The following is a 21,175-nucleotide window of genomic DNA, read 5'->3' on the forward strand; positions in this document are numbered from 1 at the left end:
CCTTCCTTCAATTTCCTTTTGGTTTATTTTACTGTTGTCTTCCTAAGGTTTTAAAAACAAACTCATTTCTGATATAGACATCTTTCTTCTAATAACTATTTAAGTTTTCCACTAAACTTTTTATATTTGGTATTTTAAATGTATTTTTATTGATTTCAGAGAAGAAGAGAGAGGGAGAGAAAGATAGAAACATCAATGATGAGAGAGAATCATTGATCAGCTGCTTCCTGCAAGCCCCCACTAGGGAACGAGCCCACAACCCTGGCATGTGCCCCTGACCGGAAATGAACCCGGGACCCTTCAGTCCGCAGATGGACACTCCATCCACTGAGCTAAACCAGCTTGGGCCTTAGTATTTTTATTATTACTTAGTTTCAAATAATTTTATATTTGCATTAATGATTATTTTATCCTTGACTTATTTATAAGGAATTTTATAAATTTCCACTAATATACATATACATACAGCGTTTCCTCGAAAATAAGACATCCTCCGAAAATAAGACCTAGCGCATGGAAAGATAAGACATCCCCTGAAAATAAGACCTAGCACAACTTTGGGAGAAAAAATTAATATAAGACACTGTCTTATTTTCGGGGGGAAAGGGTAGTTATGTTTATGACTATATAATGTATTATAAATATAATGTGCTTTTGTTATTTATTTATAGCTTAATAGTCTTGGAATCAGTGAACAAATTCTGTATTTCAGTCCATTGACATATGTTGAAACTTTACTTCATCTGGCCCAGTATATGATAAAATGTTTTGGAATATTCACTGTGTGTGCTCAAATAGAATATATATCTTCTCATCACTGGGACAAGTTTTCTATCTATGGCTGCAGATCAGGTTCGTTAATGATGTTGTTTACATATATAATAACAAAAGGGTAATATGCCTCTTTTAAAAATATATATATTTTATTGATTTTGTACAGAGAGGAAGGGAGAGAGATAGAGAGTTAGAAACATCGATGAGAGAGTCATTGATCAGCTGCTTCTTGCACACCCCCTACTAAGGATATGCCCGCAACCAAGGTACATGCCCTTGACCGGAATCGAACCCGGGTCCCTTCAGTCCCCAAGCAGAAGCTCTATCCATTGAGCCAAACCGGTTTTGGCTAATACGCATCTTGATGTTGTTTACATCTATAATAATAAAAGGGTAATAAGACCAAGCATCTTCTGGATGTCATTCCGGACATCCTTCCTGACAAAGCCGGACCCGAGGGAAGCCAGCCTGGGCCCCGGTGCCTGCTGGTGGCCGGAGAAGGGAAGCCCGGGTCCTAGGTGCCAGAGGGAAGTCAGTGTTAGCAGCCGGGGAAAGGAAGCCTACTCTTGCATGAATTTTTGTGCATCAGGCCTCTAGTACAGTATAATAACAAATCCTTAGTGATTTCCTTGCCTGTGTGTTTCATCAGTGATTGCAAAATATATGTTAAAATTCCCTCTAAGTATGTAAATTAGTTTTTTGTTTTGTTTTTTATTATTTATTTATTTATTTATTTAAAATATATTTTATTGATTTTTACAGAGAGGAAGGGAGAGAGACAGAGAGCTAGAAACGTCGATGAGAGAGAAACATCGACCAGCTGCCTCTTGCACACCCCCCACCGGGGATGTGCCCGAAACCAAGGTACATGCCCCCAACCGGAATCGAACTCGGGACCCTTCAGTCCGCAGACCAACGCTCTACCACTGAGCCAAACCAGTTTCGGCTGTTTTGTTTTTTAAATGTCATTTTTTTTTGCTGTATGTTGTCATGTCATGTACATGTCAAGTGGTATACCTTCCTGGTAAATGGAACCTGTAATCATTATGAAGTGGCTCCATTTGTCTCCATTAGTACCTGTATTGTAAAGAATATATTTTCTGACACTAATACACATGTGGTGGTCGGTATTCCTCAGAAAACGTCAATCAAAGAAAAATCCAGGTTTCACATAGATCTCTTGTAAACAACATATGTGCACATTTCCCCCCAGTCTGACTATATTTATGTTTTTTCCAGAGCATCAAGTCCATTAGTGCTAATGCAGTTTTTTAAAATGTATTTGGGCCTAGTTATAGAATCTTATATTTGTACTACATATATGCTCTTCTCCTTTTTCCTCCTCTCTTAATCTTCCATTTCTTTTTCTCCTCTGGCTTGATGGAATAATGTTTCCAGAACCTTTTATGCTTCTCCTAATTCGGAGGTGTCAATTCCTCTAAAAATATCCTCGAGACTACAGCAACAAAATATCAAAATCGAAAGCTTATCATAATATTTCATTTGCTCCCAAATAACATAAAGGCTTTATCAAATGTGTAAATTCTATTTGCACATTCATGAATTATGTTATGATAGTATAGTATTTAAATATTATATTTCATGTTTGACCTCTCTACACATCATTATACTTTACGACAGTCCCGGTGCATGAGAATTCATGCACTAGAGGGGGGTGTGCCTCAGCCCAGCCTGCCCCCTCTCACAGTCTGGGGTCTCTCAGGGGCTAGAGGCGACCCAGAATCGAACCCGAGACCCTTCAGTTCTTGGGCAGATGCTCTAACCAGTGAGAACACAGGCCAGGGCATTTTTCTGACCACTCTTAAGAATTTCCCCTACTCCTTGGAGTTCATCGATTTTCTTCAGTTTCACGGATGATGTGAAGGCTTGGTTCTCTAAGAGGTAGCTGTTGGGATTGGCATGGGAAAGGAATGGGCGGTTGTCTAGAAATGAGGTTGGTGAGATCAGCTCGGACAAGGGTGTGCCGAGCCTTGAACAGAAAGATGGAGTCAATAAACGTTACCTGGGTCGCTCATCAAGACTTTGGAGCAGGTTGTGACACTAACACCGGATGCGGTGGCCTCTGACACTGGCCCCTCCAGGCCAGAGGGGAGAATTGTTAGCAGAAAGTTTATTGTAACAAAAGTCCTGACATACACACACACACACACACACACACACACACACACACGTGTTCAGAGGTTACCAAAAGCTTTGTCAGTGCTTTATTTATTTACTGGAGGCCTGGTGCACGAAAATTTGTGCATTCACGGGGTGGGGGTCCCTCAGCCCAGCCTGCGCCCTCTCGCAGCCCGGGACTCCTCAGGGGATGTGCCACTGACAGCTTGGGCCCACTCCCCAGGGGATCAGGCCTAAGCTGGCAGTCAGACATCCCTCTGGCAGCCTGGGAGCCCTCAGGGGATGTCCTACTAACAGGCATCCTTAGCATTGCTGCAGAGGCAGGAGAGTCTCCCGCCACCACCGCTGCTCTGGCCAGCCATGAGCCAGCTTCTGGCTGAGCACCACTCCCCTGCAATAGCGTGCTGACCACCAGGGGGCAGCTCCTACATTGAGCGTCTGCCCCCTAATGGTCAGTGTGCATTATAGCAACCACTCGTTTTGCCTGTAGGGTCAATTCGAATATTACCATTTTATTATAAAGGATTTACTTACTTACTTACATAGTTACTTACTTATTTGTTAATCCTCACCTGAGGATATTTTCCCCACTGACTTTTAGAGAGGGAGGGAGGGAGGGAAGACAGAGAAGTGAGAGAGAGAGAAATATCAGTGTGAGAGAGACACACCAATTGGTTGCTTCCCACACAAGCCCCAACTGGGGCTGGGCATCAAACCTGCACCCCAGACACATGCCCTTGACCGAGAATCGAACCCACCACACTTCAGTGCATGGGCCGGTGCTCTAACCACTGAGCCCACCGGCCATGGGCGTGTTAGTGCTTTTTGTTAACGGTGTCATAGGTACTGTGTTAATCGATCTTTCGCAACAGCCTGGTTAGACAGGGACGATCTCCCTGCTTTGCAGAACGGCAGAGAAATAAACTGACTCACTCGATAAGGGGTACAGATGGATTTGAGCTCAGTTCTTTCGGACACACGTCCCCCCCGGTCCTTCAGATATGCCAGGGGATTCAGACCATTGCCAAGAAAGTCGTTAACTTTAAAACAATCAGACATGGAGCCGAAACCGGTTTGGCTCAGTGGTAGGGCTTCAGTCTGCGGACTGAAAGGTCCCAGGTTCCATTCTGGTCAAGGGCATGTACCTTGGTTGCGGGCACATCCCCAGTAGGGGGTGTGCAAGAGGCAGCTCGTCGATGATTCTCTCTCATCGATGTTTCTAGCTCTCTATCCCTCTCCCTTCCTCTCTGTAAAAAATCAATAACATATATTTAAAAAAATAAAATAAAATAAAATCAGACATTGAGATGATGGGCTGAAAAAAAAAAAAAATCATGAGCGTAACCAGTTGAAGTCCTAAACCCAGTACCTCATCATTTCTTCATATAGAGTCTGTAAAGAGATACCTTGGTTCAAGGGAGGTCAGGAGGGTGGGCCTTAGTCCAGTGTATCTGGCGTCCTTATAAGGTTAGGACCCAGAGACACGGAGGGGGAACACGGGAGGACACAGGAAGAAGACGGCCATCTCCAAGCCGAGTGGAGAGGCCTCTCAAGCCACCGGGCCTGCCCGCGCGTGGATCTCAGGTTTTCCGCCTTTGCCGGGAACCCAAACCTAACGTTGTCACTGGTAATAAAAGGTAAAAAGAGCTAGCCAGGCTTGATGGCTCTGAATGGTCGGAGCTATTGACTCATCGTCTAGTTGAGATAGCTGTGGTTGAGGAAACTTTAATTTGTTGATCATATGTAAATGTAAATTCTTGTTGATTTTCTGTTGTTGGAACTTCCCGCCTAAGAGATGCCTTTGGTTCAGAATCTCAATAAAAGGGATAGTAAAAGGCCAGAGCAGGGGTTAGTCTTCCCACTAGAGGTGGACTTCCCGCCTGGCCCCCATTTTCCCAAATTAACTCTTTTTCCAGTCTTTTCATTTTAGTGTGCGGCCTTCTCCAGAAACCGGACCCTGAGTGGGCCCTGAACCTCTCGGGTCGTGTTAAGGGATCCCACACGCCTTCGGAACCCCGAGCAAGTACAAGTCCTTCACTTGCGAGTCTTGATCTCCGAGTACACGATGCTGGCATCTTCCGTTCCCTGCGGCTTCTGGTTGTGAAACCTGACGACAGCATAGTGGAGGTCCTGTTCCCCGTTGGCGAGGGGGCCGGCACGCCCAGGGGCTGGGGGAGCCGAAGGGCTGGCCGTCCGGAACGGGCGCTGATGTGCCTGAGAGGAGAGGAGAGGAAGCAGTTCCAAACTGCCCGGAAGGGTCGGGAAGAGAGTGGCCGGGGGCCAGGCTGAGATTGGGACTGGTGGGATTTTTATCACTTACCAGTCAATTTATTTGAAAACTAGAGGCCCAGTGCACGAATTTGTGCTAGGTGGGATCCAGGTGGCTTGGCCCCAATTGGGGTGGATTGGAGCTGGGCCTGTCAGGAGGTTGGCCAGCCAAGCGCGCCCCCTCCCCCTGCTTTCCACATCAGGGCCAGATCAGGGCCAGGCAAACTGGGGGGAGGGGCCAAGGGCAATTGGCTGGTGGGTCCCACCCCCAATTGGGGTGGGGGACCTATTGGGGATCAGCAGCTAGGGGACAGGCTGTGGGAGGTTGGGCGGACAGCTTCACCCCTGATTGGTGTGTGTGGGGGACTGATGGTGGCGGAGCTGGTTGGAGGAAGGGGCCACAGGTCAATTGGGGTGGTGGGGGTCCATTGGGGGTGGGGCAAGCTGGGGGGAGGGGCCACAGGTAGTTGGCTGGCTGACCCTGCCCCTGATCAGGGTTGAGGGTCAATCTGTGGTGGGGCCAGGTGGGAGGAGGAGCTACGGGAGGTTGGCAAGCCAGCCCCATCTCCCTATTGGGGTGCGGGGGGGAGGGCTATCCGGGGCAGGCCAGCTGGGGGAAGGGGCTACATGAGGTTGGCTTGCTGGCCCCACCTCCTGATTGGGCAGGTGGGTGTCATAGCAACCAGTCATTCTGGTCATTACAGTGTTCAGGTCACTGGCTTTATATAATATATATATATATATATATATATATATATATATATATATATATATAGTCATTGCCCTGGCCAGTTTGGCTCAGTGGATAGGGTCCTCGGTTTGATTTCGGTCAAGGGACCAACCTTGGTTGCAGGCTCCTCCCCAGCCCAGGGCCCTGGTCAGGGCTCATGCAGGAGGCCACCAATGGATGTGTTTCTCTCACATCGATGTTTTTCTCTGTCTCTCTCTCTCTCTTCTACTCTCCCTAAAAATCAGTGGGAAAATATCCTCAAGTGAGGAGGATTAACAACAACAACAACAACAAATGTTTAATCAATGCCCACCTGGCACAGCTCAGTGGTTGAGTATTGACCTATGAACCAGGAGATCAAGGTTCGATTCCCAGTCATGGCATAGGCCCAGGTTGCAGGATCAATCCCCAGTGTGGGGCGTGCAGGAGGCAGCCAATCAAAGAATCTCTCTGGTCATTGATGTTTCTATCTCTCCCTCACTCTCCTTCCTTCTCTGAAATCAATAAAAATCTATTTTAAAAAATAAATTAAATTAGGTAACCACTTGCGCAATTCCAGAAAGTGTTGGATATCTAACACTAAAATGTCTAAAAGCCCCTCTGGCGGGCAGCATCCAAAAAGGATAATATGTCCTAACTAGTTTGGCTCAGTGGATAGAGCATCAGCCTGCAGAATCAAGGGTCCCAGGTTCAATTTTGGTCAAGGGCATGTAGCTTGGTTTTAGGCACATACCCACTGCAGGGGTCTTCAAACTACGGCCCGCGGGCCACATGCGGCCCGCAGAGGAGTCTGATCCGGCCCGCCAGGTTTTTTGGGCAGTGAGCGCAGCCGAGGTGTTACAGTAGGAATTAGTAGTTCATATAGTCCGGCCCTCCAGCTCTCTGAGGGACCGTGATCTGGCCCCCACTTTAAAAAGTTTGAGGACCCCTGCACTAGGGGGTGTGCAGGAGGCAGCTGATCGATGTTTCTCACTCTCTATCCTTCTCCCTTCCTCTCTGTAAAAATATCAATTATATATATGTATGTGTGTGTGTGTGTGTGTGTATGTATATATATATATGTATTTTTTAAAAATATATTTTATTGATTTTTCACAGAGGAAGAGAGAGGAATAGAGAGTTAGAAACGTCGATGAGAGAGAATCATCGACCAGCTGCCTCTTGCACACCCCCTACCGGGGATGTGCCCACAACCAAGGTACATGCCCTTGACCGGAATCGAACCGGGGACCTTTCAGTCCACAGGCTGACGCTCTATCCACTGAGCCAAACTGGTGCCGGCTGTTTTTTTTTTTTGTTTTTTTGTTTTTTTTAAAGGGATAATGCTGGATGGGAGCTACGTCCTGTCACTCACCCCAGAGCCGGAGCTGGAGCCGGAGCCTGGGTTCACATCCTTGTCCACGCTCTGCATTAGCTGGGTTGCTCTGTCCCTGCAGGTCTTCACTCTAAGAAAACAACCCCAGGCCTTTCAGCCTTGCTCTTTGGGGCATGCAATGGGCAGACCACCCTAGTCTATAGGAAGAGCATGTGATGGGGGGGGCCAGTCCTGTCTCCAGGCGCCCCCCTCACCCAATCTACTACCAGACGTAGAGTAGTTGGGAAGAGACCCCAATCTACTTGGCCCAGTAGGTGGCAGGTCGTTTCATGCCAGCACTCAGCCTCCCTCCTCTGGCCTCTGGCTTTCCCACCAGCCCGGGGTCCTCCAGCTCAGGTTTTCTGTGATCCCCAGACCTTAAGTCCTTCCCACCCAGACCCCCTCCCACCCCTACCCCCTCTGCCCCTGGAGCTCACTCCCACCTGAAGATGAGACAGAGGCAGAGAGAAAGCAGGGCCAGGGCCATGATGCCAGCTCCCCCAAACACTCCCAGGACTTGACCAGCCCTGGATTCCGGTTTACCTGTAGGGAATTGGAGATCTGGGTAAATTCTTTTTTTTTTTTAGGATTGGAAAACTTTTTTATTTTTTTAATTAAATTATTATCTGGGTACATATTTTAACATTGCCCCGCCCATACATACCCTCCCTCCCCAGAGTTTGGTGTCCATTGGTTGTACTTATATGCATGTATACAAGTTCTTCGGTTGATCTCTTATCTCCCCCCAGAGATCTGGGTAAATTCTAACCCCAATTCGTAGCCTCCTCCACACTGGCCATTTCTGTCTCCGTGTGGCCTGTAACTGGACCCACTCTCATCTGTCCAGGAGGACTCAGTCGCTCGGCACTCTGTCTCCTCGTGACCCTGGGCCAGACCCTTCCCCTCCACACTCCCCTTCCCCGACCTCAGGACGGAGGCTCTTACACATCAGCCACTCCCGTCCAAGCCTTAAAATGCCTCTTTTCCAAGCTCCCCCTCTCCGGCTTGAATTGTGTGCCGCCCCCCAAAATTTGTATGGTGCAGTCCTAGCCCACCGTATCCCGCACCACCCCCATCATGTCTCAGAATGTGACCTGAGCCCTAACCGGTTTGGCTCAGTGGATAGAGCTCAGTGGAAGGGTCCCAGGTTCGATTCCGGTCAAGGGCATGTGCCTTAGTTGCAGGCACATCCCCAGTAGGGGGCGTGCAGGAGGCAGCTGATTGGTGTTTCTCTCTCATCGATGTTTCTTTTATATATATATATATATATATATATATATATATATATATATATATATATATATATTGATTTTTTACAGAGAGGAAGAGAGAGGGATAGAGAGTTAGAAACAGCGATGAGAGAGAATCATCGATCAGCTGCCTCTTGCACACCCCCTACTGGGGATGTGCCCGCAACCAAGGTACATGCCCTTGACCGGAATAGAACCCGGGACCTTTTAGTCCGCAGGCTGATGCTCTAGCCACTGAGCCAAACCGGTTTCAGCTCTCATCGATGTTTCTAATTCTCTGTCCCTCTCCCTTCGTCTCTGTAAAAAAATCATAAAATATTATATAATAGCCTAGGTGGTGTCATGCCCTCATGTCATCACAAGATGGCAGCGTGCTCAGTGGAGGCTGGTCCCAGCGTCTCCACCACCTGGCAGGGAAGAGGCTGGTCCCGGTGGTGGAGGCAGGTCACATCAGGGGAGGGCAGTTGTGGGCGATCAGGCTGGCAGGGGAGCAGTTAGGGGGCTATCAGGCTGGCAAGCAGAAGTGGTTACAGGCAATCAGGCAGGCAGGCTGGTGAGTGGTTAGGAGCCAGCGGTCCCAGATTGTGAGAGGGATGTCCAACTGCTGGATTAGGATCAGGCCTACTCTGGCAGTCAGATATCCCCTGAGGGGTCCCAGATTGGAGAGGGTGCTGGCCGGGCTGAGGGACACCTCCCCCACACTCCCGTGCACAAATTTCGTGTGCCAGGCCTCTAGTATTTAATAAAAGAAAATAAAAACAAGAATGTAAAAGGGGAGTGGGGGTTCGGGAAGAGACTGAACAAAAACTGTGCACCTATGGATGAGGACAATGGGGGATGGGGAAAGGACAGAAGGTGGGGTGGGAACCTGGTGGAGGGGAGCAATTGGGGGGGAAGGGGGAGAGGAGCACATTTGTAATAATCTGAACAATAAAGATTTATTTAAAAAAAAAAAAAAAGAATGTGACCTGATTTGGAGATAGGGTCTTTGCAGAAGTGACCGTTGCAATTTAGGTCACTACAGTAGACCCTAAATCCAATAGGACCGGTGTTCTCATCAAATGGGGGAATTTGCACAGAGACACCCACAGGGAGAACGCCAGGAGAACATGAAGGCAGAGACTGGAATGATGCTTGTACAAGCTGAGGAACGCCGAAGATTTCCAGAACACCCCTCCCCCCCAGAAGTTAGGGGAGACCTGCAACACACCCCCAGCCTCAGAAGGACTCAACCCTGCTGACACCTTGACCTCGGACTTCCCGCCTCCAGAACTGTGAGACCACAGGTCTCCCTGACAAAGCCTCCCTGGTGGAGGTATTTGGTGATGGCAGTTGGGAACCTACAAAATGTTCTGGCTCCTCCTCCCCAAGGCATCATCACCCCCTCCACAGGCCCCAGGCAGCAGCAGGACACTGGCTCTCTGGGCCTCATGGACAGTGAAGGAAGTGGCAACCCAGTCTGAGACCAGCATGGAGCCCCTCCCTCCACCATGAGGCTCAGGGAGCTGTTGGCCCAGGGCCTCTGCAGAGCTGGAGGTGACCCTGTAGGAGGCATTGCCATGGTCCCCCAGCCACCAGCGCAGGGAGGGTCCTGGCTGGGCCCAGGAGGATCAGCTGCAGTGCAGACCCTGGTCCTCCCAGGACCAGAAGGGTCACAGCAGCTGCGCAGGGTCTGGGGGTCTGTGGGGAGTGAGGAGAAGGGTCAACAGTGCCTCTGCCCTTCCAGGACCCAGGTGACCTGCCCCCAGGAGCCCCTCATCCTCTCCAACCCCACCCCCACCCCCAACTCACAGTGCACAGAGAGGCTTAACAAGACAGGGAGGGAGCCCAGCAGGTTATGAGCTCGGCAAGTGACTTTGCCTTCATGCTCCACTCGCCTCTCAGGCAGGTCCAGGAGCCCTGGTAGCTGAGGGCTGCAGGGGCTCAGGGCTTGTTCCTCCAGCACCAGCTCAGGGTGACACCACCCACACTCCCAGGACTCTGTCTCTCCTCTCCCCACCTCCTGCCAGAACCCACTGTCGGTTCTGTGCAGGCAGGAGATGGAGGGCCTGGTCCTAGCAATCATCCCTGTCCTCACGCAGCCCGCCTCCCCAGCTCCACCTTCTCTCGGACCCACTCCTTTTTCCCTAAGCTTCTGACTTCAAAAGGCCCCCTTACCTGGCAGCCGCAGGACCGAGGCACTCTGGGCACCTAGGACATTCCGGGCCTCGCAGCTGAGTCTGAGGTCAGGGCTGAGGCCCTCACGGAGGCTCAGGGAGCTGTTGGTCCAGGGCCCGGCTGAGCGGGAGGTGACTGCATGGGTGGCATTTCTGTGGTTCCCCTCCATCAGTCCCGCCCCCAGCCGCCAGCGCAGGGAGGGGGCTGGCTGGGCCCTGGAGAAGCAGCTGCAGTGCAGAGCCTGGCCCTCCCAGGAGCAGGAGGGTCCCAGCAGCTGCGGGGGGTCTGTGGGGAGCGAAGAGAAGAGGGGTCAGCAGGTGGCTCTGCCCTGCCGGCTGGTTGGCAGTTAGACAGACATGAGCAGAACAAGGACGATGGGCCAGGAAAACCCCGGATGCAAGGCAGAGAGCAACACTGGGAGGCCAAGGACCTCACCCCAGGGTGGCCTTTCTGTGAGGTCTGATCGAGTAATGGAATCGATACCCCTTCTCCCCCGGGGAACTGGCTTTGCGGGCCATCTCACCACGGACATTTCCTTTGTGGAGACCACATTTCCCTTGCTGTGACCACATTCCATGATCTCCCCTCCGGGTCTGCAGGGGCTGGAGCCGTCCAGGCTCAGCCGCCCGAGGTACGGATGGGGATGGAATACATTCGTGATCCCTCACCATCCTGGCCTTGTGCGTTCCTCCTTCGGCGACCTAACACTTCCCTCCTTTAGCGTGTCACCGGTCATGCAGTTCGGGCCCTTCCATGACCCATCCTCCCCCGGGGCCTGTTGCTGGTCGTGGGGTCTACAGAGAATAGCCCTCAAGCAGTAAGCCTTCAGGACAACGGGGTTCCGAAGCCCGTCAAACTCAACAGGGCCGCGGTTGTGTTTCGGCTGCAGGCCCAGGACAGCAGCAAAGCCAGAGGAAGGGACACCACGGCTGACCTCGGGACCAGCTGCCGTGACCATGACTCCCTGCCCAGATGGACTCACCCATCAGTGGACACCGTCACCCTGAAAGGACACCCCCTGGAGAGCTGATGAACATTCTGTTGGGGTCCTCCCCCAATGCCAGACCCCCAGATAAACACCCTCAAGACAGATGGGGACCCAGTGTGCTGGGGGGCACACTGGGCATCCCCCCTCCCCCACTGCTTCACACACACACACACACACACACACACACACACACATTACCTTTATTCCTCTCTATCCTAAGTGCCAAGGGCTCCTGCCTTTGCCTCTGCGACTTGCTTTCTAAGCCCCTTACTTCTACGGATCACTTCTTCTACCTCTCTGGCTTTCTAAGGAAACTTCCATTTGTACCTTGAGTCTTGGCTCTGAATTCTTTCTTAGCCAGAGCTCAAGAGCGGAGGTTGCTGAGCCGAGGTTCGGTCGGACCCCACCCGTCTAACACCTGTTGCCATTCTCAGTGCTGCCAACACCAGGACCGGGGTGCACTGCCCCCTGGGTAGCCCAGGCCCCCCCCCCCCCACCCCCCATTCACGGTGCACAGAGAGGCTGGGCAAGGCAGGGCAGGAGCCCAGCAGGCTCTGAGCTCCACAGAGGAATTCAGCTTCCTGTTCCACTTGCATGGCGGGCAGCTCCAGGACCCCAGGGTCTGAGGGCTTTTCCCTCCCAGCGTGACACCTCCCACTCCCAGGACTCCGTCTCTCCTGGTCCCACCTCTGTGCAGAACCCGCTGTAGCTTCTGCCTGGGCAGGAGACGGTGGGCCCTGTCCTAGCATCACCCCTGTCCCCACGCAGCCCCCCTTCCCCAACTCCCCCTTCTCTCTGACCGACACCCCTCTCCTCTGCCCCCAGCAGGCGCTGACCTGGCAGCAGCAGGACTGAGGCGCTCTGGACCCCGTGCTCATTCCGGGCCTCGCAGCTGAGTCTGAGTCCCTTCCTGAGCCCCTCGCAGCAGAGGCTCAGGGAGCTGTTGGTCCAGGGCCTGGCTGAGCGGGAGGTGACAGCGTGGGAACCGTTGCCATGGTTCCCCTCCAGCAGCCCCGCCCCCAGCCGCCAGCGCAGGGAGGGGGCCGGCTGGGCCCTGGCAGAGCAGCTGCAGTGCAGACCCTGGTCCTCCCAGGAGCAGGAGGGTCCCAGCAGCTGTGGAGGGTCTGTGGGGAGCGAGGAGAGGGGTCAGCAGTGCCTCTAACATATCCAGGCACCCAGGTGCACCCTCCTCATGCCCACACCCCTGTGTCAGTCCATTCTCTACTCACAGACCACAGAGAGGTTGAGAGAGAGAATTTGGAAGCCCAGCCGGTGCTGAGCTTGGCAGGTGAACTCTCCTTCCTGTGCAGGCCGCACGCGAGGCAGCTCCAGGATCCCGGAGGTGGAGATGGGGGTGGCATTCAGGCCCCAGAACCAGCTCAGCTCGGCAGGGGGGTTGCTGTCAGCCACACAGAGCAGCCTCAGGGTCTGACCCTCCGGGATGGGAAGGGATGTGGTTTGCAGAATCTTGAGGGCTGAGAGAAAGAGAGAGGGAGGGGAAAAGAGAGAGAGAGAGAGAGAGAGAGAGAGAGAGAGAGAGAGAGAGAGAGAGAGATGGGATGGACAAGGCAAGGGTCTCTCCTCCTTGCTATGCCACACTAGCTCTGAGGAGAGGACCAGCACAGTCCTGGCCTCAGACCTCCTGAAGGGGCCCAAAGTCACCCAGGCTGCCTGGAGATGGAGGGCAGCGGGCTGGGAATATGAAAAACAAAAGCAGTCATGGGCCAAAGAGGAGGCAACAGAAGCAGGAGGAGGCAAAACTTCAGAGAGGAGGGTGAAGCAAGAGAGATGCGAGCTTCCTTCTTACTTATAGTAGCCACAGATAGCTGCAGGTGAGCCAAAGATGAGAGAGTTGAGGTGTGGGAAGGAACCTTCTTTCTGTCCTCAGTAGCTAGCCTTCTACACATTCTATACCTTATACATCCACAGAGTCCCCCGCCCATTGGAGCTCTGAGCCCATCTAGACCCTGTGCCCATCCCCGCCCCGAGGACAGAGGCCCCTTCCTACCTGTGCCGTTTCCTTGAAAGATGCTGATGGCCATGTTATGTGGAGCATCTGGGACAGAAGGACATGGCAGCCTCAACATCCATGGAACCAGGAAACATGGACCCCAATTTCAAGCCCTGGCCCAGCTCTTCCCTGGCCACAACCCCTTAGAGACCCGGGGGTCCTGGCCCAGCACTCACAGGCCACATTGAGCTGGATGGTTCTCTCCACATTCACACCAGTGGCAGGAAAGTGCACCTGACAGGTGAGGTTGGTGCCGTGGTCCTGGGGCCGTGGGGTGAGGGTGAGCATGGAGGACAGAGGATGAGACCTGAGATCCAGGGAGCTGTGGGCAGCTGATGTCCAGGAGAAGATGGGGGGTGTGCCCTCCTTACAGGTCCAGCCCACATTACAGTTCAGTTTCTTGGGGCGGCCGGACTCCAGGGCCCCTGGGATGAGGATCTCAGGTTTGTTAGTCAGGGCTGGAGTGAAGAGAGAGATGGTTAGGACCCCTCGGCATGTCAGCATGCCCCAGGATTTTGTCATGGTTGTCCCCACCCCAACCTCAGGGGCCTTCATTTTTCCATTTCTGGTACCTGATGCCCGGGGAGGGGGTCTTTCTTTGGGCCCCTACCATACCTGTAACTCTCAGAGTGAAAAATGCATCTTCATATTTTTGTCCAAATGAATATTTTAAATAAAAGTAGTAGATCCCATTGTCCCTCGTGTTGGCATCTCTGATGATCAGGGAGCAGTTCTTGAACTCGGGGTCCCTGAGGAGCAAGAACCGGCCCTGGAACCTCTCCTGTACCTCCTCTTCCTCTTTTGGATCAGTTGTGGCCACTAAAAGAGTGTCTTTTTTATTTCTTTCTTTCTTGAACAAATACAGATAGGATCCACTCCAGGAGTAGGAAAACTTGCACTGCACTAAGACACACAGACTCTCCTGCACAGTCACAGACTCCTTTAGTTCCAGCCAGTAGCTTGAGCCCTTAGCCAGTGCTCCTAGGGAGAGAGAGAAACTCAGCCTGGAGCTCCAGGGCCTCCCCCCCTCCCCTCAAGTGAGATGTCCTCTCCTCTCGGCCCACTTACCTCCCCACAGCATGGGCAGCAGCAGCAGCAGCAGCCTCAGCAACATCTCTTCCTCATGCCCTGACACGGTCTGTCTCCTCAGTTCGGGTCCTTCTGCGAGAGAGTGGAAAGATTCAGATAAGGGAGAGCAGAGAAAGCTTAGACAGGAAGCCTGTGGTGAGAACCAAAGGTCATGAGACCAGAGGAAGGAACCTCAGATTCAGAGAGTCCGCTATGATTGACTCTTTGCGATCATCCAGCCCCATTTCTGCCTGTGGCAAATGAACCCCGAGGCTCAGGGGAAGCGAGAGGCTTGTCCAAGTAAGAGAGCAAGGGCGGACCAGAGCCCCCCATGTCCTGGGTCCATGGGCTATTGCCTGCACTGGAGAAGCTGGTCCCACCTAGCCCGCTCCCCGATAATCATGGCCTTGGGACTCTCATGGAGGTGGCCTGCTAGGGATGGGTCTCGGGATAGCCAATATGGGCACCAGTAGCAGAAAAGGGTCTAGAGGAGGCAACACAAAACACAACCTACCACCACCCGTTTCCTTCACTCATGCCTTTGCAAACTAATGAAAACTGATGTTAACCAGTCCTGACCTTCAACTACTTCAAGCAGTGAGGTAAGACAGACCAGCTGATGGGCTAGAGCTTTATTTGAAGGCAATGGGAAAACTGGAAGATTCTTTTTCTTTAAAAAAAAAAAAAGTAAGTATATATATATATATATATATATATATATATATATATATACACACACACACACACACACACACACACACACACACAGAGGAATAAGGAGCTAGAAACATCAATGAGAGAAAAACATCGATGAGCTGCTTCCTGCACACTCGCTACTGGGGATGTGCCCACAACCAAGGTACCTGCCCTTGACCAGAATTGAATCAGGGACCTTCAGTCCTCAAGTCGACCCTCTATCCACTGAACCAAACTGGTCAGGGCCAACTATGGGATATTCTTAAGCAAGAAAGGAGCAGGGTCATATAGGTATCAACATGGTCTCTCTGAGGCCAGGGCAGGGGAAGAGGAGGAAGGGAGAGGCAGGAGGTCAAGAGGCCAGAGATCAAGATGATTGTGGTTGCTCAAGAAGGTGAGAACCAAATCTGCATGTTCTGGGAGGGAAGATTTGAGGTGAAAGACACTTTGAGGAAGTGAAATTTGAGGGGAGGTGTGACGGGTGTGGGAGCGAGGCACCTAGAGTGACTTCTAGAGCCCTGACAAAAGTAACAGGGAGGTTGGGGATACCATCTCCAAGAGCACAGTGAATGGGCAGAGCTGGGCTGGAAAGAAAGTTGTAGGATGACCGCAGAGTTGGCCCACGGGGCTCTTTCCTGGGGACCGTTAGCCACGTGTCACCTTCAGAGACAGTGTCATATATGGGGTGTCATGGTTCACGTAATCTCTTTCTATCCTGAAGTATTCCCACTTCCCCACAACTTGGAAAACCTGATGCTCAGAGAACAACTGTGGGCCCTTCGGTGTCCCAGGTGGTGGAATTGGCCCCAGGTTCTCTCATCCAGATTTTGATAAGGCCTGTGGCCAGAGCAGGAGGGGGGAGGGGGGATGATGGTGTCTGTGGGCCATCTCCAGGGTGTGAAGGTGGTTGTGAAGGGAACTACCCTTAGCCCAGGAAACCCATTGGTTGGAACAAAGAACGGGACAGGAGGCAGAGGCAGGCTCTCCTTAGCTGTGTCACTGAAGGCAGGTCACACACTGTTCCTGCAATACCCTTCAGGGACCAGTCTCTGACTGCAGCCCCGCCCAGAAACCTCTTGCTCAGCCCTCAGTAGCCCTCACAGCTGTGGCCACTGCAGCATCGGCATCTCTAGGCTGCAAAGAAATAGTCCAGATTCCCTTGACACCATCTGACTCTCAGCCTGGAGGTGGGGGCAACTGCTGGGTGTCTCGAGACTCTTTCTGGGTGGAAATGTATGGTTTCTGCCCCAAACTCCTCCCTTCAACAGAAATACCCCTCTCTCCCTTGGGCCATTGCAGGGGAAGCGAAAGCTGAGCTCTTCTCACCCTGAGCCACAGCAGGGCGGACCCTTCCCGCATCTTGTACCCTGAAACCCTGCCTCTCTCCTCCTGAAAATCAACACCCACTTCCCTCAAGACAAAAGTGGAATTTGAGGGTCAATTTCTGAGCCTTTCTTGTGGGGACAGAAGATTTGTATTCCAAGACTCTTCTGGGACCAAATCCTCTCTGTGCAGAACCCTTCACAGGGCTGGAGCACCCCAGATGCCCCAGGAAGCATGGGGTGAACACTTAAAAAAAAATAAAATATATATATATATATATATATATATATATATATATATATATATATATATATATACACACACACACACACACACTGATTTTTTTTACAGAGAGGAAGGAGAGGGATAGAGATCCAGAAACAATGATGAAAGAGAACCATCAACCAGCTGCCTCCTGCCCACCCCCGACTGGGGATGTGTCTGCAACCAATGTATATGCCCTTGACCCGAATTGAATCCGGGACCCTTCATGTCACAGATCGATGCTCCATCCACGGAGCCAAATGGGTTTCAGCGGGTGAAAACTTTTTTTTAAAAAAAATATTTCTTTATTGATTTCAGAGGGGAAGGGGAGAGAGAGATAGAATCACCAATGATGAGAGAGAATCATTGATGGCTGTCTCCTGCATACCCCACACTGGGGACTGAGCCTGCAACTGGGGTGAGGAGCAGAGGTACATTCTACTACATGCTCTTTGACACCTTAGACTATATGAGACCACGCAAATAACTTTCATGGGAGGGGAGGATAAATAAAGTTAAAGTACTGTAAACTAAAGAGGTGAGACTGGGTGAAGAGATAGGACCAAGAGGGGTCTTCAAAAGCAATGTCTGATCTTTGAATTTGGCTCTTGGGGAGGCAGCTGAGAAGTTTAAGAAGAAGTCAGCTGCCAAAACAAAAGATCTCTCCAAGTGGTCCATAGAAGTGAGGAGGCAAGGTCTCCATAAGATTTGACAAGAAGAAGGTCTTTGTTATGGTGGTGAGAGTAGAGTCTGATAACTGGGGACAGGATCTAGGGAGCTTTCTAATCTCTATACTGTGCATTTCTGACCTCAGCCCTCCTACCACTCAAGCTCTGAGATGTTGACTCTATCCTAAGGTGCGTGGACACCTCGTCCCTCCATCGCAGCATTGCAGAGGAGAAGGTCTCTCCTGCCTGTGTTATTTCCACAGAAGACACTGATGGTTAGGTTCTGTGGAGCATCTGAATTCAGATTTGAAGACAATATGTTTCCTTCAGTTTTGAAGTTAGTTTCTGTTTTAGCGTCCTCTTGGCCCCCTGATCCTGTCGCAATCCAGTCCTCAGTTCCATTTACCTCAGGCCCTGACTCTTTTTCTTATTACTCACAATAATCCAGACGTTGTGGCCCAAACTCACAAGGAGACAATGAGCTGCATGGGGGTATTTCTGACCAGTAAGGTCAATTGGTAGGTGACATTGGTGTCATGGTGCCAAGGGCTATGGGACTGTTGGCAGCAAAAACAGCACCAGGTAGTAGACCTCGGTTCAGCAAACTCAGGTCAAGGGTTCTGGCTAAGAGAAGAATTCAGAGCCAAGGCTCAAATGATAAGATGGAATGTATCTAGAGAGACATAGAGGTAGAAGAAGTGGGCTCAGGAAACAAGTTACAGAGGCAAAAGAATAGCCCTAAGAGCTTCAGAAAAGGGAAAGGTGAGGAAAATAAACCTTGTGCTCAGGAGAGAGTGAGAACCCCGGGGGGAAAAAGGGGGCAGGAGGAAGGCATGGGTGTGCTGGTAGAGAGAGTGTGCTGGGGACTCCCCCCACCCCCATCCTGAGGGCTTTTCTCTGGAGGAATCAGGGGAAGATTTCAATGCAGCTGGGCCTGAGGGAAGCCATGGCGTTGCTCTGTCTGGTTTTTCGGCCTTTCTGGGCCTGAAGTAGAAACACAAACGAAGCCTAGATGTCATCTATAAGGTTAACACTCAAGGGAGTGGTCATGTGAGGGCTTGTAGTTTTTCCCATTGCTAGGCACCTGGGGCTGTCTGCCCTGGTGAGCCTCTGCACCTGGCCCATCTTTCCCACCCTGCTCGTGCCTATCTGGTGATGATGACCGCTGACAAGTGAGCTGTCCCAGGACCCAAGGAGATAAACATGTCCCATATCCAGAAGAAGGTATGGAGCTTCCTCCAATTACAGGCTGCTGAGACGGAGCAGATCAGGGTCCCGGATTGGCCAGACTCCAGAAGTGCTGCGACTCGAATGTCAGGTGTCTGGGTCAGGTCTGGGATGGACAGAGGAAGAAACTCAGGACACAGAGAGTGGACTCCAAGGTGTGACTCTGGAAGTGTCCTCTGCACCAGCCCCCAAAATACCTCCCCTCTGAGCCTTGGTTTCTGGGCAAAACTACCCTTACTTTGACTCCTGCACCTACACTATAAGCAGAGGCCCTGTCCTACCTGTCACATTCAAAAAGAAAGAAAGAAAAGCTATCCTATAATTGAAAGCAAACTTCACAACAGCTCTGCTTGAGGCAGGAAATTTAGAACAGGGAACATAGGCCTCAAGCTCTACCCCTACCCTTTTCTGTTTTGGCCAGAACATCAAATCTGAGACCTTCACTGACCTGTTCCCCATGTCCCTTCATTGAGAAGATTAAGAAAGAAAGAAAGAAGAGAGAGAGAGAGAGAGAGAGAGAGAGAGAGAGAGAGAGAGAGAGAGAGAGAGAGAGAAGAAGAAGAAGAAGAAGAAGAAGAAGAAGAAGAAGAAGAAGAAGAAGAAGAAGAAGAAGAAGAAAAGGAAGGAAGGAAGGAAGGAAGGAAGGAAGGAAGGAAGGAAGGAAGGAAGGAAGGAAGGAAGGAAGGAAATTGCTATCTGAAAGAAGGGACAAGGACAAGCTGTCTTCGACAGTCACCCCACCAGTATCAGAAACCAGGTACAACCCTATCCACCCCCCCCCTTGCCCACATTTAATAAAAACCTTCCACCCAGACCCTTTTGATGTGTTCCATTTCAGAGGTCGCCCTCTCTCATCGAGTGCAAAGCATACTATCACTATAATAAATTTACTGTGCTTCATTAAATCCTTCTGTCATGCTCTCACACCCTTTCTTGGGCTGTGACAAGTACCTGTACCCCAGTATCCGATTGAGACCTCCCTTGGCCTCCCTGGGTGCCAGCCAGTATTATCACCCTCTCCAACCAAAATAAGTTCACCCTGCCAGCTTCCCTCCTGGCATCTCTGATGTTCAGGGAGCAGTTATTGGTCTGGTGGTCCCTGAGGTTATGGAATCAGCCCAGGGTCCTCTTTTGCAGCTTCTGACCTGGTTGGTTTGTTTGAGAATCCTAGTGTACGTTGGCCCCTTCCAGGAAACAGAAGATGGAAAGTGGGTCCGAGTGATTCCATCTGAAGATCACCAGGACATGCAAGCCCTCCTGCATGGTGATGGGCCCTGGCGTCTGCAGCTCAGACCCTGCATGATCCTCCAGGGACACTGTGGAGAGCCCCACATTTATCTCTGGGGCATTTAGCTTCAGACACTCCCCACCCTCCTCTGCCCCAGCCCACTCACCTTCCCATCACAAGGATAGTGGTAGTAGCAGGCGTGACATCGCTGAGACCGGAGGGCCTATTCAGAACTCCTTAACACCATCTGATTAGCCCTTCCTGGCAGACATCTGGCATCTATTTGTAGGTTTGGCCTCAAATGCTCCTCTACAACAGGAACACGCAAAACCACTGCAGGGGAAGTGGAGGGTAAGCGTAGTTCACCCCAGAGACACTTCACAAGGGAGCTCAGTTGCTTTCACTTCCGCACACAGACACCTCCCCCTGGAGACCCTTCTCCACCTTCCTTCTGTGGAGGTCAGGAATTCAGTTAATTTTCCCATCATGCAGTGGGCTCACCTGGGACCAAATCTTCCCATCCCATGCTCATCCTCAGCCCAGATCTGGGCATGTAGGATGCCTTGTGAACAACTGGCCAAAGCTCCTACACTCCTCTTGTCACAGGCTGATGGTTCCTGGGCCCAATGCTTCAAAACAAAGGCCAATGTTTTACAGATCAGAGTTTGGAGGATCGTGAAGGAAACGTCCAAACCTGTCAGAATTTTTATGAGTTTTTTTGAGCCAAATTTATGACAATTGCCAGGAAGCAAAAGCTCAACGGATTGAGAAAATGCTCCAGAGAATGGCAGTTTTGTAGTTTTATGTTATCATCACAGGAGGAGGCATAAAAAAAGGTTACACGAAATTTACTGGTGGTAAACTAAGAAGATGGGAGAAAGCAAAGTGGGGGATTCTCTGAGATTGGATGAAGAATAGAATAAAATGAGTTTGGCTCCGTGTATGGAGCATAGGCCTGCGGACTGAAAGGTCCTGGGTTCGATTCTGGTCAAGGGCATGTACCTTGGTTGCAGGCACATCCCCAGTGGGG

At 51.1% G+C, this 21,175-nt stretch overlaps 1 protein-coding gene across 1 annotated transcript; it reads right to left on the minus strand.

Moving 5' to 3' along the window:
- Positions 1–1,514: 1,514 nt before the first annotated feature.
- LOC311633375 (sialic acid-binding Ig-like lectin 6) lies at positions 1,515–20,419 on the minus strand. Its single transcript, XM_084905991.1, has 13 exons — positions 20,312–20,419; positions 20,063–20,233; positions 16,847–17,004; positions 14,740–14,832; positions 14,287–14,652; positions 13,848–14,129; positions 13,669–13,716; positions 12,890–13,135; positions 12,497–12,784; positions 10,673–10,957; positions 7,709–7,808; positions 7,266–7,356; positions 1,515–5,127 (listed from the first exon to the last, which is right to left on the minus strand). Exons 4-13 carry the CDS (start codon positions 14,783–14,785, stop codon positions 4,948–4,950), a joined length of 1,932 nt encoding a protein of 643 aa, XP_084762117.1. The 5' UTR covers positions 14,786–14,832; positions 16,847–17,004; positions 20,063–20,233; positions 20,312–20,419; the 3' UTR covers positions 1,515–4,947.
- Positions 20,420–21,175: the final 756 nt, after the last annotated feature.

Source organism: Pipistrellus hanaki (assembly GCF_964339955.1).
Source record: "Pipistrellus hanaki genome assembly, chromosome: 15".
In the NCBI taxonomy this organism is placed as follows: domain Eukaryota; kingdom Metazoa; phylum Chordata; class Mammalia; order Chiroptera; family Vespertilionidae; genus Pipistrellus; species Pipistrellus hanaki.